The 13,610-nt window shown below is 36.8% G+C and overlaps 1 protein-coding gene across 1 annotated transcript; it reads right to left on the bottom strand.

Annotated features, from left to right (window-relative positions):
• Positions 1-603: 603 nt before the first annotated feature.
• Positions 604-11,728, bottom strand: LOC150077978 (uncharacterized). Its single transcript, XM_090384303.1, has 5 exons — positions 11,642-11,728; positions 11,241-11,336; positions 8,033-8,172; positions 5,735-5,818; positions 604-997 (listed from the first exon to the last, which is right to left on the bottom strand). Exons 1-5 carry the CDS (start codon positions 11,703-11,705, stop codon positions 641-643), a joined length of 741 nt encoding a protein of 246 aa, XP_090240429.1. The 5' UTR covers positions 11,706-11,728; the 3' UTR covers positions 604-640.
• Positions 11,729-13,610: the final 1,882 nt, after the last annotated feature.

The following is a 13,610-nucleotide window of genomic DNA, read 5'->3' as shown; positions in this document are numbered from 1 at the left end:
GGCACCAGCGAGGTGATTGGATAGAGGTGTATAAAGCCTTGAATGGTTTAAGCATGCTCAATGCTGATGGGATACTTCCTCTTGCTCCGAATAATCACCTGAGAGGGCATAAATTCAAATTGAGGAAAGACAGATGTAGGATAGACTTGCGGAAATTTGTCTTTAGCCAGCGGGTGGTTGGTTGGTGGAACAGACTTCCATCCCTTGTGGTGGAGGTTGATAGCCTAAATAAGTTTAAGGCTCAGCTGGACAGGTATTTTGAACGAACAGAGGGGTGAAGTGGAAGTGGGTTTTTTTTTTTTTTTTGGCTGATGCTGCATAAGCTTGCTTTCTTGCATCAACTAATGCTAATGCTAATGTTAATGTACACAGCTCTAATGCTCTATGCTAAATGCTTATCGTCCATAACAAAAAGACAATACAACGATAATTTCTCTGCTTATTTTAGACATTTAAAACCTATGTTATTTTATTATTTCAACATACATTCTTTCACCAGAAAAGGAATATAAATTTCTTTCATTATTCTTTCACTTTTCACATTGAAATTAAATATCCATTTTAAATCCAAAATCAATTTCGATTATTTATTTTTTTCATAGAGCTTGATCATCCGCTGTAACCGCAAACAGTAGTTCCATTAAGGGTAAGATGGCCCATTAGTAGATTCAGCTGTGGTGGTGGTTTCATCGCAGGATTCGGTGGTAGTTGGTTCAGGTGTCGTTGGTGATTCAGTTGTGGTTTCATCGCAGGGTTCGGTGGTAGTTGGTTCAGGTGTCGTTGGTGATTCAGTTGTGGTTTCATCGCAGGGTTCGGTGGTAGTTAGTTCAGGCGTGTAGGGTGGGACAGTTGGGACAGTTGGTTCGGTTTCGCATGGTGGAGTGGTAGTTTCAGTTGGGTAGGTTGTTGGTAATATGGCAGTAGGTTCATTAATAATGGTAGAGTCAGAAACGCAATTTTCGGTGCCTTCAGTTGTCATCATCATGGTGGTCGGCATCTGCAAAAAAAAAAAAAAAAAAAAACAGTTTGCTAAAATTTAAATTAAACTAAACGTGCTATAATCAAATGAGGGTTACAAAATTGCACCCAATTATCCCACGTTAAATTTTGTGCTGCTGCCTCTCTTGACCGTTCGCATAGGGGCATCCATGATTCTTTTGCTGTGAATAAGCCATAACAGAATAGTGTATAGATGTTGTTTCGGGGAATTTCCACAAAGCCGATGCCTCTGACAAAGTAGTCATTATGGCTTTCCCAAACTTAATTTACTTCTGTGTTTTTCTTTCTAAGTGTGTCTATATCAGCCAATTATGCAATGCGCAGTGGGAGTTCCCTAACTTGTTCCCAGCAACAGATGACCCATACTTACGCTAGACTGTCGTTGTGCTTTCCTGGATGAGCGTAGGTTCCTGATTACTTATTAATTTAGAATTTTTAAATTTTTTTCATTTGTCAAATTTTATTTTTAAATTTTGCTGGTTTGTTATTAGCAGAAAGCGTCCTCTTAAACAGTACGTGATCAAATTTCTCTAACGTGTTTTAACAGAATCTAATTTCTTCAAACACTTTCCATTTATCTATACAGTAGTCGCTGCTTTTAACTGTTTAACAAATTAAACTTATGTACAAACCGTTTCTTACTAGTATCTTACCAGCGGTGCTCTTTCTGAAGCATTCTTTTAATACACACACACAAAATTCCAAAAAAAAAAAAAAAAAAAAAAACTGTTGACTCTGGAAGATACCACCCAGAACATATTTGGAGAGAGCGAGCGTCCCCCACTCCATCTGAACCCTTAATTGTAAATAAATTGAACAAATGAGCCAGACGTGGATGCCGATCTGCCGATCTTAGCTATTGCGGGAAGCAGGGCTCCCCGCAATAGCAAAGATCAAAGTCAGCCAATACCAACCAGTAAGGACAGAGCAAGCAGATAACCCAAACTGGAGTAATAGCCGAAGCTTTGGGCCCATAGTATGAACGGCGGATAAAAAGCAAAAGTCTGTCTTCTGTTCTCAGAATTAGTCCTTGGTTCTGCCATATGGTTTCTAACTCATTAGTGATTCTCCTTAACCCAGATGTTAAACTCAGGACATCGGCCTCTGGTGTACACATGTTAAACTGTGTAGCAAGTGTCGTTTTTTTTTCATATATATGAATTTGCATTTCCGTCGCTATCCAGGCTCTCGCCCATCGATGTCACATTTTCACTTGCTTACTATTTCTCAACATCCAGTTGGTTATAAAACCAAAAAAAAAAAAAAAAAACAACAATAAACAGAGACCATCAGGTAAACTAAATAACGAAACAAAATTAAATGGGAGATTATAATAAAGTCCACGTAACCCCCTGTTGCAGTTGTATCGAGATTGGTCCAATAACCAATAGTCAATAGCCATCTATCCAGTGGCGAACCTGTGGTTGGAAAGAGCTCGTTGAAGCGAGAGGCCAACGGCTGACAAGAATTGTAAAGGGAAACAGAAAGGTTACATTCAATGAAATAACAACCTAATATAGCAGTGGCAAATAAAATGTCATTTCAGAAAACTCGACTCGTACCTTCTCACAAGTGGGCTATTGAAGTCAGCGATCGAATCAGCTAAAGAGAAGAAGAAATAAGATTAAAATGAGATCAGGAATACTAACATTTACACTAGAAAGTGGATGATTAAAAAATATTGCCTGGCCTAGAAAATCCCGTCCCTTCTGTTTCTCACTAATGGGTGGTCCAGAATGTGACGTAAACAGCATAAGTCCATGAACCCGTTTTGCCAGATATCAATAGTAAAGGCTGGTAGTAGCGATATCATGGTGTAGGAAATGATCCTGCGGTGCCTTTAAGTGGAGCAAAATACGAATAGTGCAGGTTATCTGGAATTTGGTTTTGAGCAGACACATCTCTTCGTGGCTGCTACCTATTCATCTGAGAATGAATTCTTCCAACTTATTATGCGCCTTGTCACAAGGTTAGAACTGTACAGAAATAGTTCCAAGGACAACCAATGATTTCAGCATATGTTAGCAAAGAAAAATACATGGGTTGCATATAAATTATAGGCGAAAGTCTATGTTAGATCTAAGCTAGTCTGTAATCAGGCCACAAAGGAGGTTAGGCAGGCAAAGTCAGATTGCGAGAAATTTTTGGCAAAGGATGCAAAGACTTTTTACTTATGAAAACTCTGGAATAAAGGGAATGAATCAGATTGTTCCACTTGATATTGATTGTTCGACTGTTGCTGATCCTACTTAAATAACTGACAAACTGAATATGTGTTTTCCATCTACATTCACACTTGAAGAATTCTCTAGAGAAGTGGAGGCCAGTAGTTTATCAATTCTATTACGGAGCTAAATGGTTTTATAATAAGTGAGAGGAAAGTGGAGGAGAAATTGTTGACGTTAAATATAAGAAAGGTACCCGGGGTGGATGGGATCTATCCAGTTATAATAAAAGAGACAGCAAAGGAAGTAAGCAAAGCCTTAGCCATAATTATGAGAGCATCCTTGGATTCACCAGAGGTCCCCAGATACCGGAGAAGTAAAAATGTATCCCAATTGACAAAGGGGATTCAAGGGGTGACACAAATGATTATAGACCTGTTAGTTTATCTTCTGTTCCGGGGAAAGTAATGTGGTCATTGGTTAAAGTGGTGGACACATCATTGGTGGACACATCATAGATCATCTATACAAGATTGTACTTACAGATGAAGTATTGGTTTGCTCAGAGGAAAATGTGGTCACAAAGGAACTGGATACAAAAATAATTTTGATATCATATATTTGGATTTCAGGAAAGCTTTTGATACTATTGCACATAAAAGGCTGCTATACAGATTGGAGTAATTTTGCTGCTATGGATAAAAGGATGCAGGAGTGAGAGAAATGGAAGAGTGGTAATCAATGGACACTGCTTGTCGTGGAGTTATGTTATTAGTGCAGTGCTCAAGGGCTCAGTTTTGGGACCATTGTTGTTTTCTGAATTGATCAATTATATTGTGATCATGGAGCAATTTAGAGCTATAAGCCTCAGGTTGCGAAATAGTTAACTAAGTGCTCTATGATCTTAATTACTTGCACACCACTAGGCATCTCTCGTATTGTGGAGCTATACTTCGCAGCTGGATTGTTATCATTGGATCACCAGGTTATCTGAACACCCATCGATGAGGGGCCCACGAGATCCGAAACGGTGCCGTTTGAGTGTTGGTATCCGCCGAGAATAAGTAACAGTAGTCTTCTCCATTGGTGAAGTGTTACTTATTCTAAGTAATGCAATATTATGGTAAGTCGTGAAGGTATTCACAATATGAGATGTACTAACTTACGCTTCAATGATATTGATGAAGGTATAACAGACTTAATTTCCAAGTGGGGAGATGATACAAAGTTAGCAGAATTGTTAATGACGGTATGCGGCTTCAACAGGATCTATAAAAATAGGGCAGATGGGCTGAGTGGTGGTAACTGAAGTTATATTAACAAATGCAAAGTCTGCGGTGCTACAATCAGTTTAATGGAGAATGAAAATTACCTAGGGGTAGGTATGCAGTCAGATATGAAGTTTTCAGAGTAGTGCAGAGGGACTGCCAGAGCAGCTTATGGGGTTTTGTCAATGACATACAGAAACTTTGCTAGCAGGGAGAAGGAATTGATTACCCCCTTGTATTAGACAATGGTCAGGCACACTTTGATTACTGCATACAGGTCTGGAGGCCTGATTTTCGGAAAGATGTAGAGCTGCTGGAATAAATACAGTGAAGGGAAACGAGATTGGTAAGGGGAACAAAGGGATGCTTTTACTAAGAAAGACTTAAGTTCTTCAAATTGCCGCGTCTGGAAACTAGACACCAGTGAGTTGATCTGGTTGAGATTTTTAAGGCTTTGAATGTTTGAGCAAGCTCAATGATGATGAGATTCTTCCTGTTGCTCAGATTCAAATTGAGGAAAGTTTGCAGAATAGATCTGCGGAAATTAGCATTTATCCAGAAAGTGATTGATTGATTGCGGGAACTAAGCCTTTATGTAGCTAAATGGTGAGTTTGATGACGGTATGTGCAAAGTGGTTTTACTTACAGTTGTTATTACTCTGTTTTCCCACCGTACTCTGTCTCATTGCTCGGTCACTGGCGTGTATGAAGGTCTTCTTGCTGGCAGAGCTGTTTTCTAGCATGAATAAATATTTAATAAAATATGAACCAGACACGATTTAGCTAATACGATGAACTATCCTGTCACAGTTAGTGGATTGGATCAGAGTAAAATGCAAAAACTTCGGGAGGTGCATTATGACCACAGAAGCCAATGCCCCAACAACTAGCAAAAAAAAACAAAAAAAACACAGTTATTGGAGAATGCGCAGGTTGGAATCCCGTCAGTGACACAAGGAACTTATTTTTCAGTCCGTGGCTGAATTAGTCGGTCTCAGTGGTGGAGAGCAAGGTTCCTCTCCTCCCTCCGGAAACTTTAGTTTATCGTCCAAAAGAAATGACAAATCGACCAGAGAACACTTGCATTTTACGCTCATTTTACACACTGCCAGATGAGTTTGTTCTCTAGTGGCCCTAATATGACTTTAATACAAACATAAAAAAAAATAACATACATAACATCTCCGGTGGCCCTAATATGACTTTAATACAAACATATAAGAAAACAACAATAATAATAATAACAAAATTTTGTAAATTCAAAGAAATCAAAGCATTATTATTAAAACTTAATCCACTTACTGGGGGACACATCATAGAATATGAGCCTATTGACACAAGTCTAATTCCGAGAAGATGTACTTCTACTACTATTGGTTGCAATCCCTGTAGTAAAAATACAATAGTTTTATGTCTTTTATGAGAAAATATAAACATATGTATGTAGCAGTAAAAAAAAAAAATATATATATATATATATATATTCAGTTTATTATTAGTTCCATATCGATTTCTACTATTGTACATACTAGGTACATTAAAATGTTCCCAGAATTTTATTATAAACTATTAATGAGTGAACAGTTGAGCTTATTAACATAATCACTTTCAAAATACCTTCCTTTTGCGCGTACCTGCACTCTTGCTCCATCGATCTTCCTAAGATTTGAAACATTCTTTAAAATCTTTCGTTAGCTTGCGTAGGGCTGCTTCGGTGTTATGATGTCATCCACTGTAGCGAAATGCCGGCCCGGAGACCCCATTTTCAGTTTAGAAAACAGCCAGAAGTCAGACATTGCAGGGTCGGGAGGCTGCTAAGTGACTAATTTTTTTCGCAGTCAAGAACTTACTGGAGAACAGCTCACAGAATATTAGCATACTAACAAACCTATTAGTCTATTGAACAGCCATCGCCCTTTTCATTTTTGAAGTCGGCTTCGCCTCGCACTCTCACACGAATGTGACAACCTCGAAGAAGTAAGCAGCAATAATACTGTTTGTTTGTTTGTTTGATATTTGGTTTTTAGGAGCATTAGCAACTAAGGCCATATTGCTCCGGGATATGCGGTGGTCATTCCCTGACCTTTCCGCATCCTCCGTATTTGATGGTGACGGGCTCGAACCCCAGTCTAATCAAGAAGCGTGTGCTACGCACTGATGCTCCTTCCCACCTGGCTACGCCCGCAGTAATACTTCTGTCCTAGTCAAATTCGTTGTGTACTATACCCTTATAGTCGAAAACAACGATCAGCATGACTTTGGCGTTGGAATTTGTTGCATGAGACTTCTTGGGCCTTGGGGACATTTTTATGTTCCACTCTCATGATTCCACCTTGGTCTCGTGGTCTCACACTCAACTTTTATCCCCAGTGATAATTTTTCTTAAAGCTCGGATCCTGCAGATTTTTTTTTTCCTATGTTTCTCTCTTTTAAGGTAATTATAGCCTGAGGGGTAAATCACCTTCCCATCGAAGTACTTCAAGTGTTTTGCAAAAATATCTGCAATATCTTTATGATCAGAAATGCGTGTACCTTTTAAGGTTATTATCATCATGATTTTCGCAGTAATTGTGTTATTTGAGAACTTTCATATTTACAAAAGAACTACATGATTCCTGATGTTAATACACTTTTCTTTTGGAGTCAATGGAATTCTGTAGCATTTGTTTGGTAATATTTTTGTCTTTCCTTTAGTTTTGATAATCATTAAAGGACTTTTTTGGAACGTGTTTTCTTATGGTTTCTGCGAAACCTGTTTTTTTGTTAATTTTTCTATTACTTTGGAGAAAAATGGAAAACTGCTAAACGTAGTTTAGCTTTAGTAACATTAATTCCAATTAACTTTACAAAATGTTTTTTAACTTTACAAAAAAATAATCCATAAACATTTCATTGACAGAATAATTTATTTGTAAATTGTTCCAGTCAATTGAAGGAATGTTGTTTAACAAAGTGGTCGAGTTAGTGAGTCGAAAGTTAGAAAAATTTACGTTCTTAAGTTACATATCATAAAGTTATATTTATATATAAGAGCAAAGCTGCATGATCGAAATTAGAAGATCAATCACTTTACATACCATTTCCGTATAATTTGAAAAAAAAGAAAGAAAAAAATAAATATATCTAAATAGGGATGAATTTTCCCATGTAGGAAATTCTACATATTGTACAAGGTTATATTCTGCAATGATATTAGTACACAGATTAGATTAATAATTAGATTAGATTAGTTTAATAATTAGATTACATTAGATTAGTTATTAGATTACCTTAGATTAGTAATACACTGTATTTTTTGTAATGGCTTCCTATCTGTTTTCTTCAAAGCATCATCTCCATAAACTTTCTATAATACTTGCACGTGTCTGTAGCACTTTAAAGAACTTGATGTTAGCACTGTGTTCAAACCGCGACATTCCACAATCACTCAGCTGTGAAGTGGACGAGGCATTTCTCACTTGGCGTGCGTTCGCACCAAATTCAACGTCCCACGAAACCTTACGGCCGTTGCGCAAATCATATTAACACCAAGGTGCGATTGATTCCCGGAACTTTTTCAATGCGCTACGTATATTTAGGAAATTCAAATAAAATACTTACATAACAATTGGAAGGAATATGGATCGTTCCTGAGACTGTGCATTTGCAACCAAGGCATACCGACAGTTTTACAGAGATTAGGTTTCCAATTTTCAAAACTGCAGTTACTGGGAGTGGAAGTCTAATGAGAGGGAGTGCGACTATAACATAAAACGAGAATATAATTCAGTCATTTCACAGTGATATGTAGCGATAAAAAATAATAATATCATACATAACAAACACACAACTGGTTTTTAGAATCATATTTTGATATAAAGTAATTTGGTATTTATAAAGGCCGAACACGAACTCTAAAAATCTCTAATTCTCTCCTCTGTTTTGAAAAGCGTGGAGAACTATGAGTATAAAATGAAATACTGAGGAGACCTGCAGCATTCGTGCGAATATAATTAGTTATGTTTGTTATTTGGAGCATTAGCAACAAAGGCCATATTGCTCCGGGAAATGTGGTGGCCATACCCTGACCTTTCCGCATCCTCCGTATTTGGTGGTGACGGGCTCGAACCCCGATCTAATCAAGAAACGTGTGCTCTGCACTGCTGCTGCTCCTTCCCGCCTGGTTACGGAGGCGCCATAACTAGTTATATAATATCGGTGTAGATGCACCATAGTTAACCCATAAATTTGAACTGCGTATGTAGTGTAAAAGGCATCGTTTTAATAGTATCTCATATTATGGGTGCCTTCACGACGAAATAGCTGGTATTGCACTACTTCAAATAAATAACGCTTCTCTATTAGAGAAGACTACTGTTATTTATTTAAAGAAGAAACCACCACCCAGAAGCAATGCAACATGTCATCACAGTTGCGAAGTTATATCCACAATATGAGAAATGCCAAAGGGTGTTGTGAAGTCACCCACAATATGAGATACTATTAAAACGATGCCTTTTACATTACATACGTAATTCAAATTTAGGGGTTAACTATGGTGCATCTGCACCGATATTATATAGTTAATTACCAAAACCCATAAGGATTATGCCTTGTGTATTTCGTTTTCAGAATATAAGTAGATACAGAATCATAATTAGCTCAAGAGGTATATTTCATAATTAAAATATAAGTACTCCGAAAATACAAAGAAATATTGAAAAGGGCTTTCTCATGATATCCTGCAGCTCGGCATTAGTATAACCTATGATCCCGAAGGAGTATGTTAGCACTGGGACTGCATAGGTGTATATGGTTCTAACCATGTTCCCTCCGTTCAGCTTTGCTTTGAGCAGGCTTCTGAGTATCTGGTGGTAATTTTCCGTCGGGCAGACCTTGGACTACAACTGCTGAGCCTACATTATCCCAAGGTATTTGTAGATCTCTTCCCCTGCCATTGCTTCGATCTCTTTATCAGTTAGTCTGTAGCTAGCAGCTTCAGCCCTCTTTTTCTCATCTTTTTCTCATGTGTATCTCTTTTATAAATATGTTTTGTTAACCCCTGGCACCACCTTGCCGTGACGGGACTAATTGTATGTCTATCATTGCTGCAATTAAAGATTCTATTCTATTCTATCTATTTTCCCCTGGCGCAACCCGTGGGTCTTGCATTTGCTTAGATCAAATTACATCCTGATGTGATTGCTGAAATCTTTGGTGAACCGGAATAATTTCTAGAGTTGTTTCCTCAGTTACCGCGTAGAGATTGATGCCATTCATGTACATCAGGTAGGATAGAGTGTACAGGATTTTTCCTTTTTCCTTGAGGTTATATCCATCTTTGCTGTTGTTGAACATGGTGGACAGCGGACTAAAACTAAAACTAGACTATTATATTGGCGTCATCTGGAAAGTAACTTTCAACTACCCGTGTGTATTGTGGCTGTAAATTTCATGTGGTGTTTTCTGGTCGATTTGCCTGCTTTGCTGGAAGAAAAACCCTATTTTTTTCCTGGCGGGGGAATCTTGCAATCTACGCCTCGCCTGAGACCGACTAACTCATCCACGGAGTGAAAAAAGGTCATAAAAGTTCTTTGCGTCATCGACGGAATTCGAACCGGATCATTTTCCATCAGTTTTGGGAGGACGGTTACAATACCTCTACCCGCACAGACAAATTACATTGAGCTCAGGACATCTCCCTGAAATGTTCCTCACTTGATGGGGATCGCTCTGTTTGTAATATAATCGACCTTATTCGTAGTACTGAATTTTGCCATGGTTGCTTCTAGGAAGTTTCTTACTGTCGGATTGACTTTGTATCTCTTCAGTTGTCTATTATCTAGCTATGAGGCATGGAGTCGAAGGCCTTACAGCAATTTTATAATGTCTTTATTGCAATCAGCGAAAATTTTACATGTATGCCTGACGTAATGCCCATAACAGCAAAAATGCTAGGGGTTAATCGATGTAGGCAGTGTATAGGTTGTGTCGCTTCTTGTGTGCTTACTCTGCAATGTCACATTATAGATTAATTGTTCCTTACCTGATTCCTTCCTTCTGTTCGACCATAATGTTCCGGCTCTCCGAGAGGTCTGATATCTTCTTCGGTCAGGATCTTGTACATCTTTGGGAGGCAGGTGTTTGGCCTGTATTTCGCCGGGTTTCTTGTACCTTGGTCTTTAGCCTTCAAATATGTGATTCGTTGAATGAGAATTTCTGGGATTGTCTTTACTGCTCGGGTGGCCTATTTTCGCCTTTCCCATGTTGTCCGATACTCCTGTATAAGACTATTTGGTTTTCATTAAGATTCGGTTGTCTATCGACGTAGTCTCTTGCTGAGTGCAAAGATGATCTGCGTCAGTCTGTCTGAGTATCATCCTATTCTCTGATTTTTGGTATTGCGTTTGCTGGGGACGTTTTCCCTTTTGAAGATGCTCTTCATTTTTTTAATAAATTTATTAATTCTATTACCCCGTTGGTACTAAGTCAATTGGCCTGTCTTGGCTCTTAATTCAAAAAACTTTGAATTAACATGTCAATATAATTTTTCTCCTTTTACTTCTTTTGTTATAAAAAACAAATATTATCGCAATTCTGGACTCCTTAAAATATATTAAGTTTTCCTTCCAATTTGGCAAAGGAATTCATTCAGGAAAACTGTTATTATTCTAGATTCCAGCGTCATGCAATTGAACCATATTTACAACTTTCCCCAATTTCAGTTTTGGCAAAATTACTTGAGAAAATGTTTCCCAGTAGAATGAAATTATTTCATCTAACCAATTATTTTATTTTATCTAACCAATTACTATTATTTGTTACTTACTTATTTGAATACAGACAGGGCCATCAGTTCCTGGCTCGACATAGCAGGGAGTATCATTCTTAAGTGTACAACCACAAACGCTCATATCTCCGAAACCTGTATGATGCGAATTCGAAATTAAAACAAAAATGAGATAAAATAAGATTTAATCTCATAAAAAATATATACATGCAATTACTTATTTTTTCAAAAGAATTTGCCATTTCATTTTGAACCGGCTGGATAATCTCATTCTGACATTTCAACCACTTTAAATTACGCTTATTGGAAAAGATTAGTTCAATTAAACAGAGTTTAGATTAAATCTGCGCCATCCTTATGTAATGCAGCTGATTAACACCAATTTGTAAATTCGTATAACAAAGCAAAGTTCAATTTAACCTATTGAGGACAATACTTACGCTGGGATCGACATTCCGCAGCAAGGAACAGAGTCAGGACAACTGATATCAACACGGAATTCATAACTGAAGGTCCAGGTGTAGAATACTCCACCTGTACGTACTCAAGTCTGCATTTTATGGAAAATGCTAGCTACACCTAAACCAATAGAATGCATTGGGAAATCACCTCCCACTTCCGAATGACGCTACGTATGCATTTTATTAGAATTTTAATGAGGGGGTTGGCATAAAGCAATTGGATAATTCTGGTGTGCTGTAATGAGGAAAAGACAAATTTCTGAATCATACGAGACACGTAGTTTCTTCTATTCATAAAATTAACTTAATATAATCTGAAATGTTTCTCTCTTTGTTTTTTCATTCTCTCTCTCTCTCTCTCTCTCTCTCTCTCTCTCTCTCTCTCTCTCTCTCTCTCTCTCATTCGATCTATAATCTCTCTAAAGAGAGCACATCGTGTCTTATATAATCAGAACTGTTTAATATTTCTTTTGTTCAGCGAAATTGTATCGAGAAAATCTACATTAATAGCGAATGAGTTCTTTTTCCAAAATATTTTTTTAAATAAGTGAATACAAAGATATAATTTATTTCTTTTGAGTTGCCATTCTAGGTGCATTTTTTTAAAGTTGAGATCCTTAATAGGATGCCAACAGCTTTGTAACAATGTTCGTTCTGAAATGGTCCTATCTTTTGCTGTTTTCTTTTAATTTGGAAATTTTGATTTATTTTTCTAACAAATTATGATGATTGCATTACAATTTTGTACAATCAGATTTTATTTGTCAAGCTGCTTAAATTCTTAAATGAAAATTAAGTCATATACTAGGACTAGTTGTAAAGTACGTCAGTACAGGCGGTTGTGAAAAGGTGTTTAATCACCGCACAATGATATGACGTTGAATGAAGGCCCACTAGGATATCACAAGTCGACATGGTCACCCATCTCATCGAGGCATTTGTTCCAACATATCATGATTGCAGCTATTCTTGTAGAATAGCTGCAGTTGTGTGAATGGAACATTTCCATTTAACCAGTTATATCATTATCAGCGTTTCTCTTTTATTTCTGTAATATTTCACTATTGCGGAAAAATCACAGCTTTTTCTCAAAACAAAAATTGTTACCTTACTTTTCAAACAGCCCTCATAACTGTAAACGATTCGCAGATTTCGTTATCAAGTTTCCAACCGTTATTTTGACGAGCATTAATATTTATAACACGTGGATCTCATGATGAGTGATAGCTATCTGTTTTGTCGTATATCAATATATTTCCTCCTTTGCGAACTGCAACTAAAAGTAGTAGTTGTAGTTGAAGAATGAAACTTCAGTAAATTCAGTTATAAGTGCAAATATTTTACGAATCTTACACATTTTTTTCATTTTTATGGATTTTTTCGTATAATTTTTTTATCATTTCTGAACGGTGTAATTTGTCTCTCTACAGCATATTTTGATTGTACTATTTTATTTATTTTTTTGTTTTTCAATGTATTTCGAGTTGTGAGTTTACACTGAATATTCTAAACATTTAAATTCTGATCTGACCTTCTACTGAATCTCCATCTCTTTTTTGTAGCAAATTTGGAGAATATCTGACAAAACTCTCCTTATATTTGTTCCCTATATGTTGGGCCTTTTTTTTCATACAGTGCTGATAAAAGAAGATTGTGTTCCTAATATTAATGCTGTATAATACTATTTTTATCAAATTTTATTTAAAAATGTCTCTTTATTCAAATAGTTGTTTCTTTTATAAAATGTGCTTCCATGAGAAGAAATTACTCTACGATTTTAACTTGAATACCTTAAAAGAATAAAGTAATTTAAGTTTTTATTACTTTTAAATCAGGGATCAGTTATATCTGATATAAATATTTAAAAAGCATGACAACTGCGTAATAAAAAACAGTTTTTATAAAATTTGAAAAAAAAAGTTTTTCAGATGATTTTGTTTAGGAAGTA

Source organism: Mastigoproctus giganteus, chromosome 11 (assembly GCF_048544385.1).
Source record: "Mastigoproctus giganteus isolate SK-2022 chromosome 11, ASM4854438v1, whole genome shotgun sequence".
In the NCBI taxonomy this organism is placed as follows: Eukaryota; Metazoa; Arthropoda; class Arachnida; order Uropygi; family Thelyphonidae; genus Mastigoproctus; species Mastigoproctus giganteus.
The sequence above is the reverse complement of the archived record's forward strand: the minus strand, read 5'-3'. Positions and strand labels throughout refer to the sequence as shown.

Coding starts and splice junctions, on each gene's coding strand:
- LOC150077978 (XM_090384303.1), bottom strand. CDS start 11,705: ATGAATTCCGTGTTGATATCAGTTGTCCTGACTCTGTTCCTTGCTGCG. Junction 11,337..11,641: donor TGCGGAATGTCGATCCCAGC/GTAAGTATTGTC, acceptor CGCATCATACAG/GTTTCGGAGATATGAGCGTT. Junction 998..5,734: donor ATTCTATGATGTGTCCCCCA/GTAAGTGGATTA, acceptor TTTTTTTTGCAG/ATGCCGACCACCATGATGAT.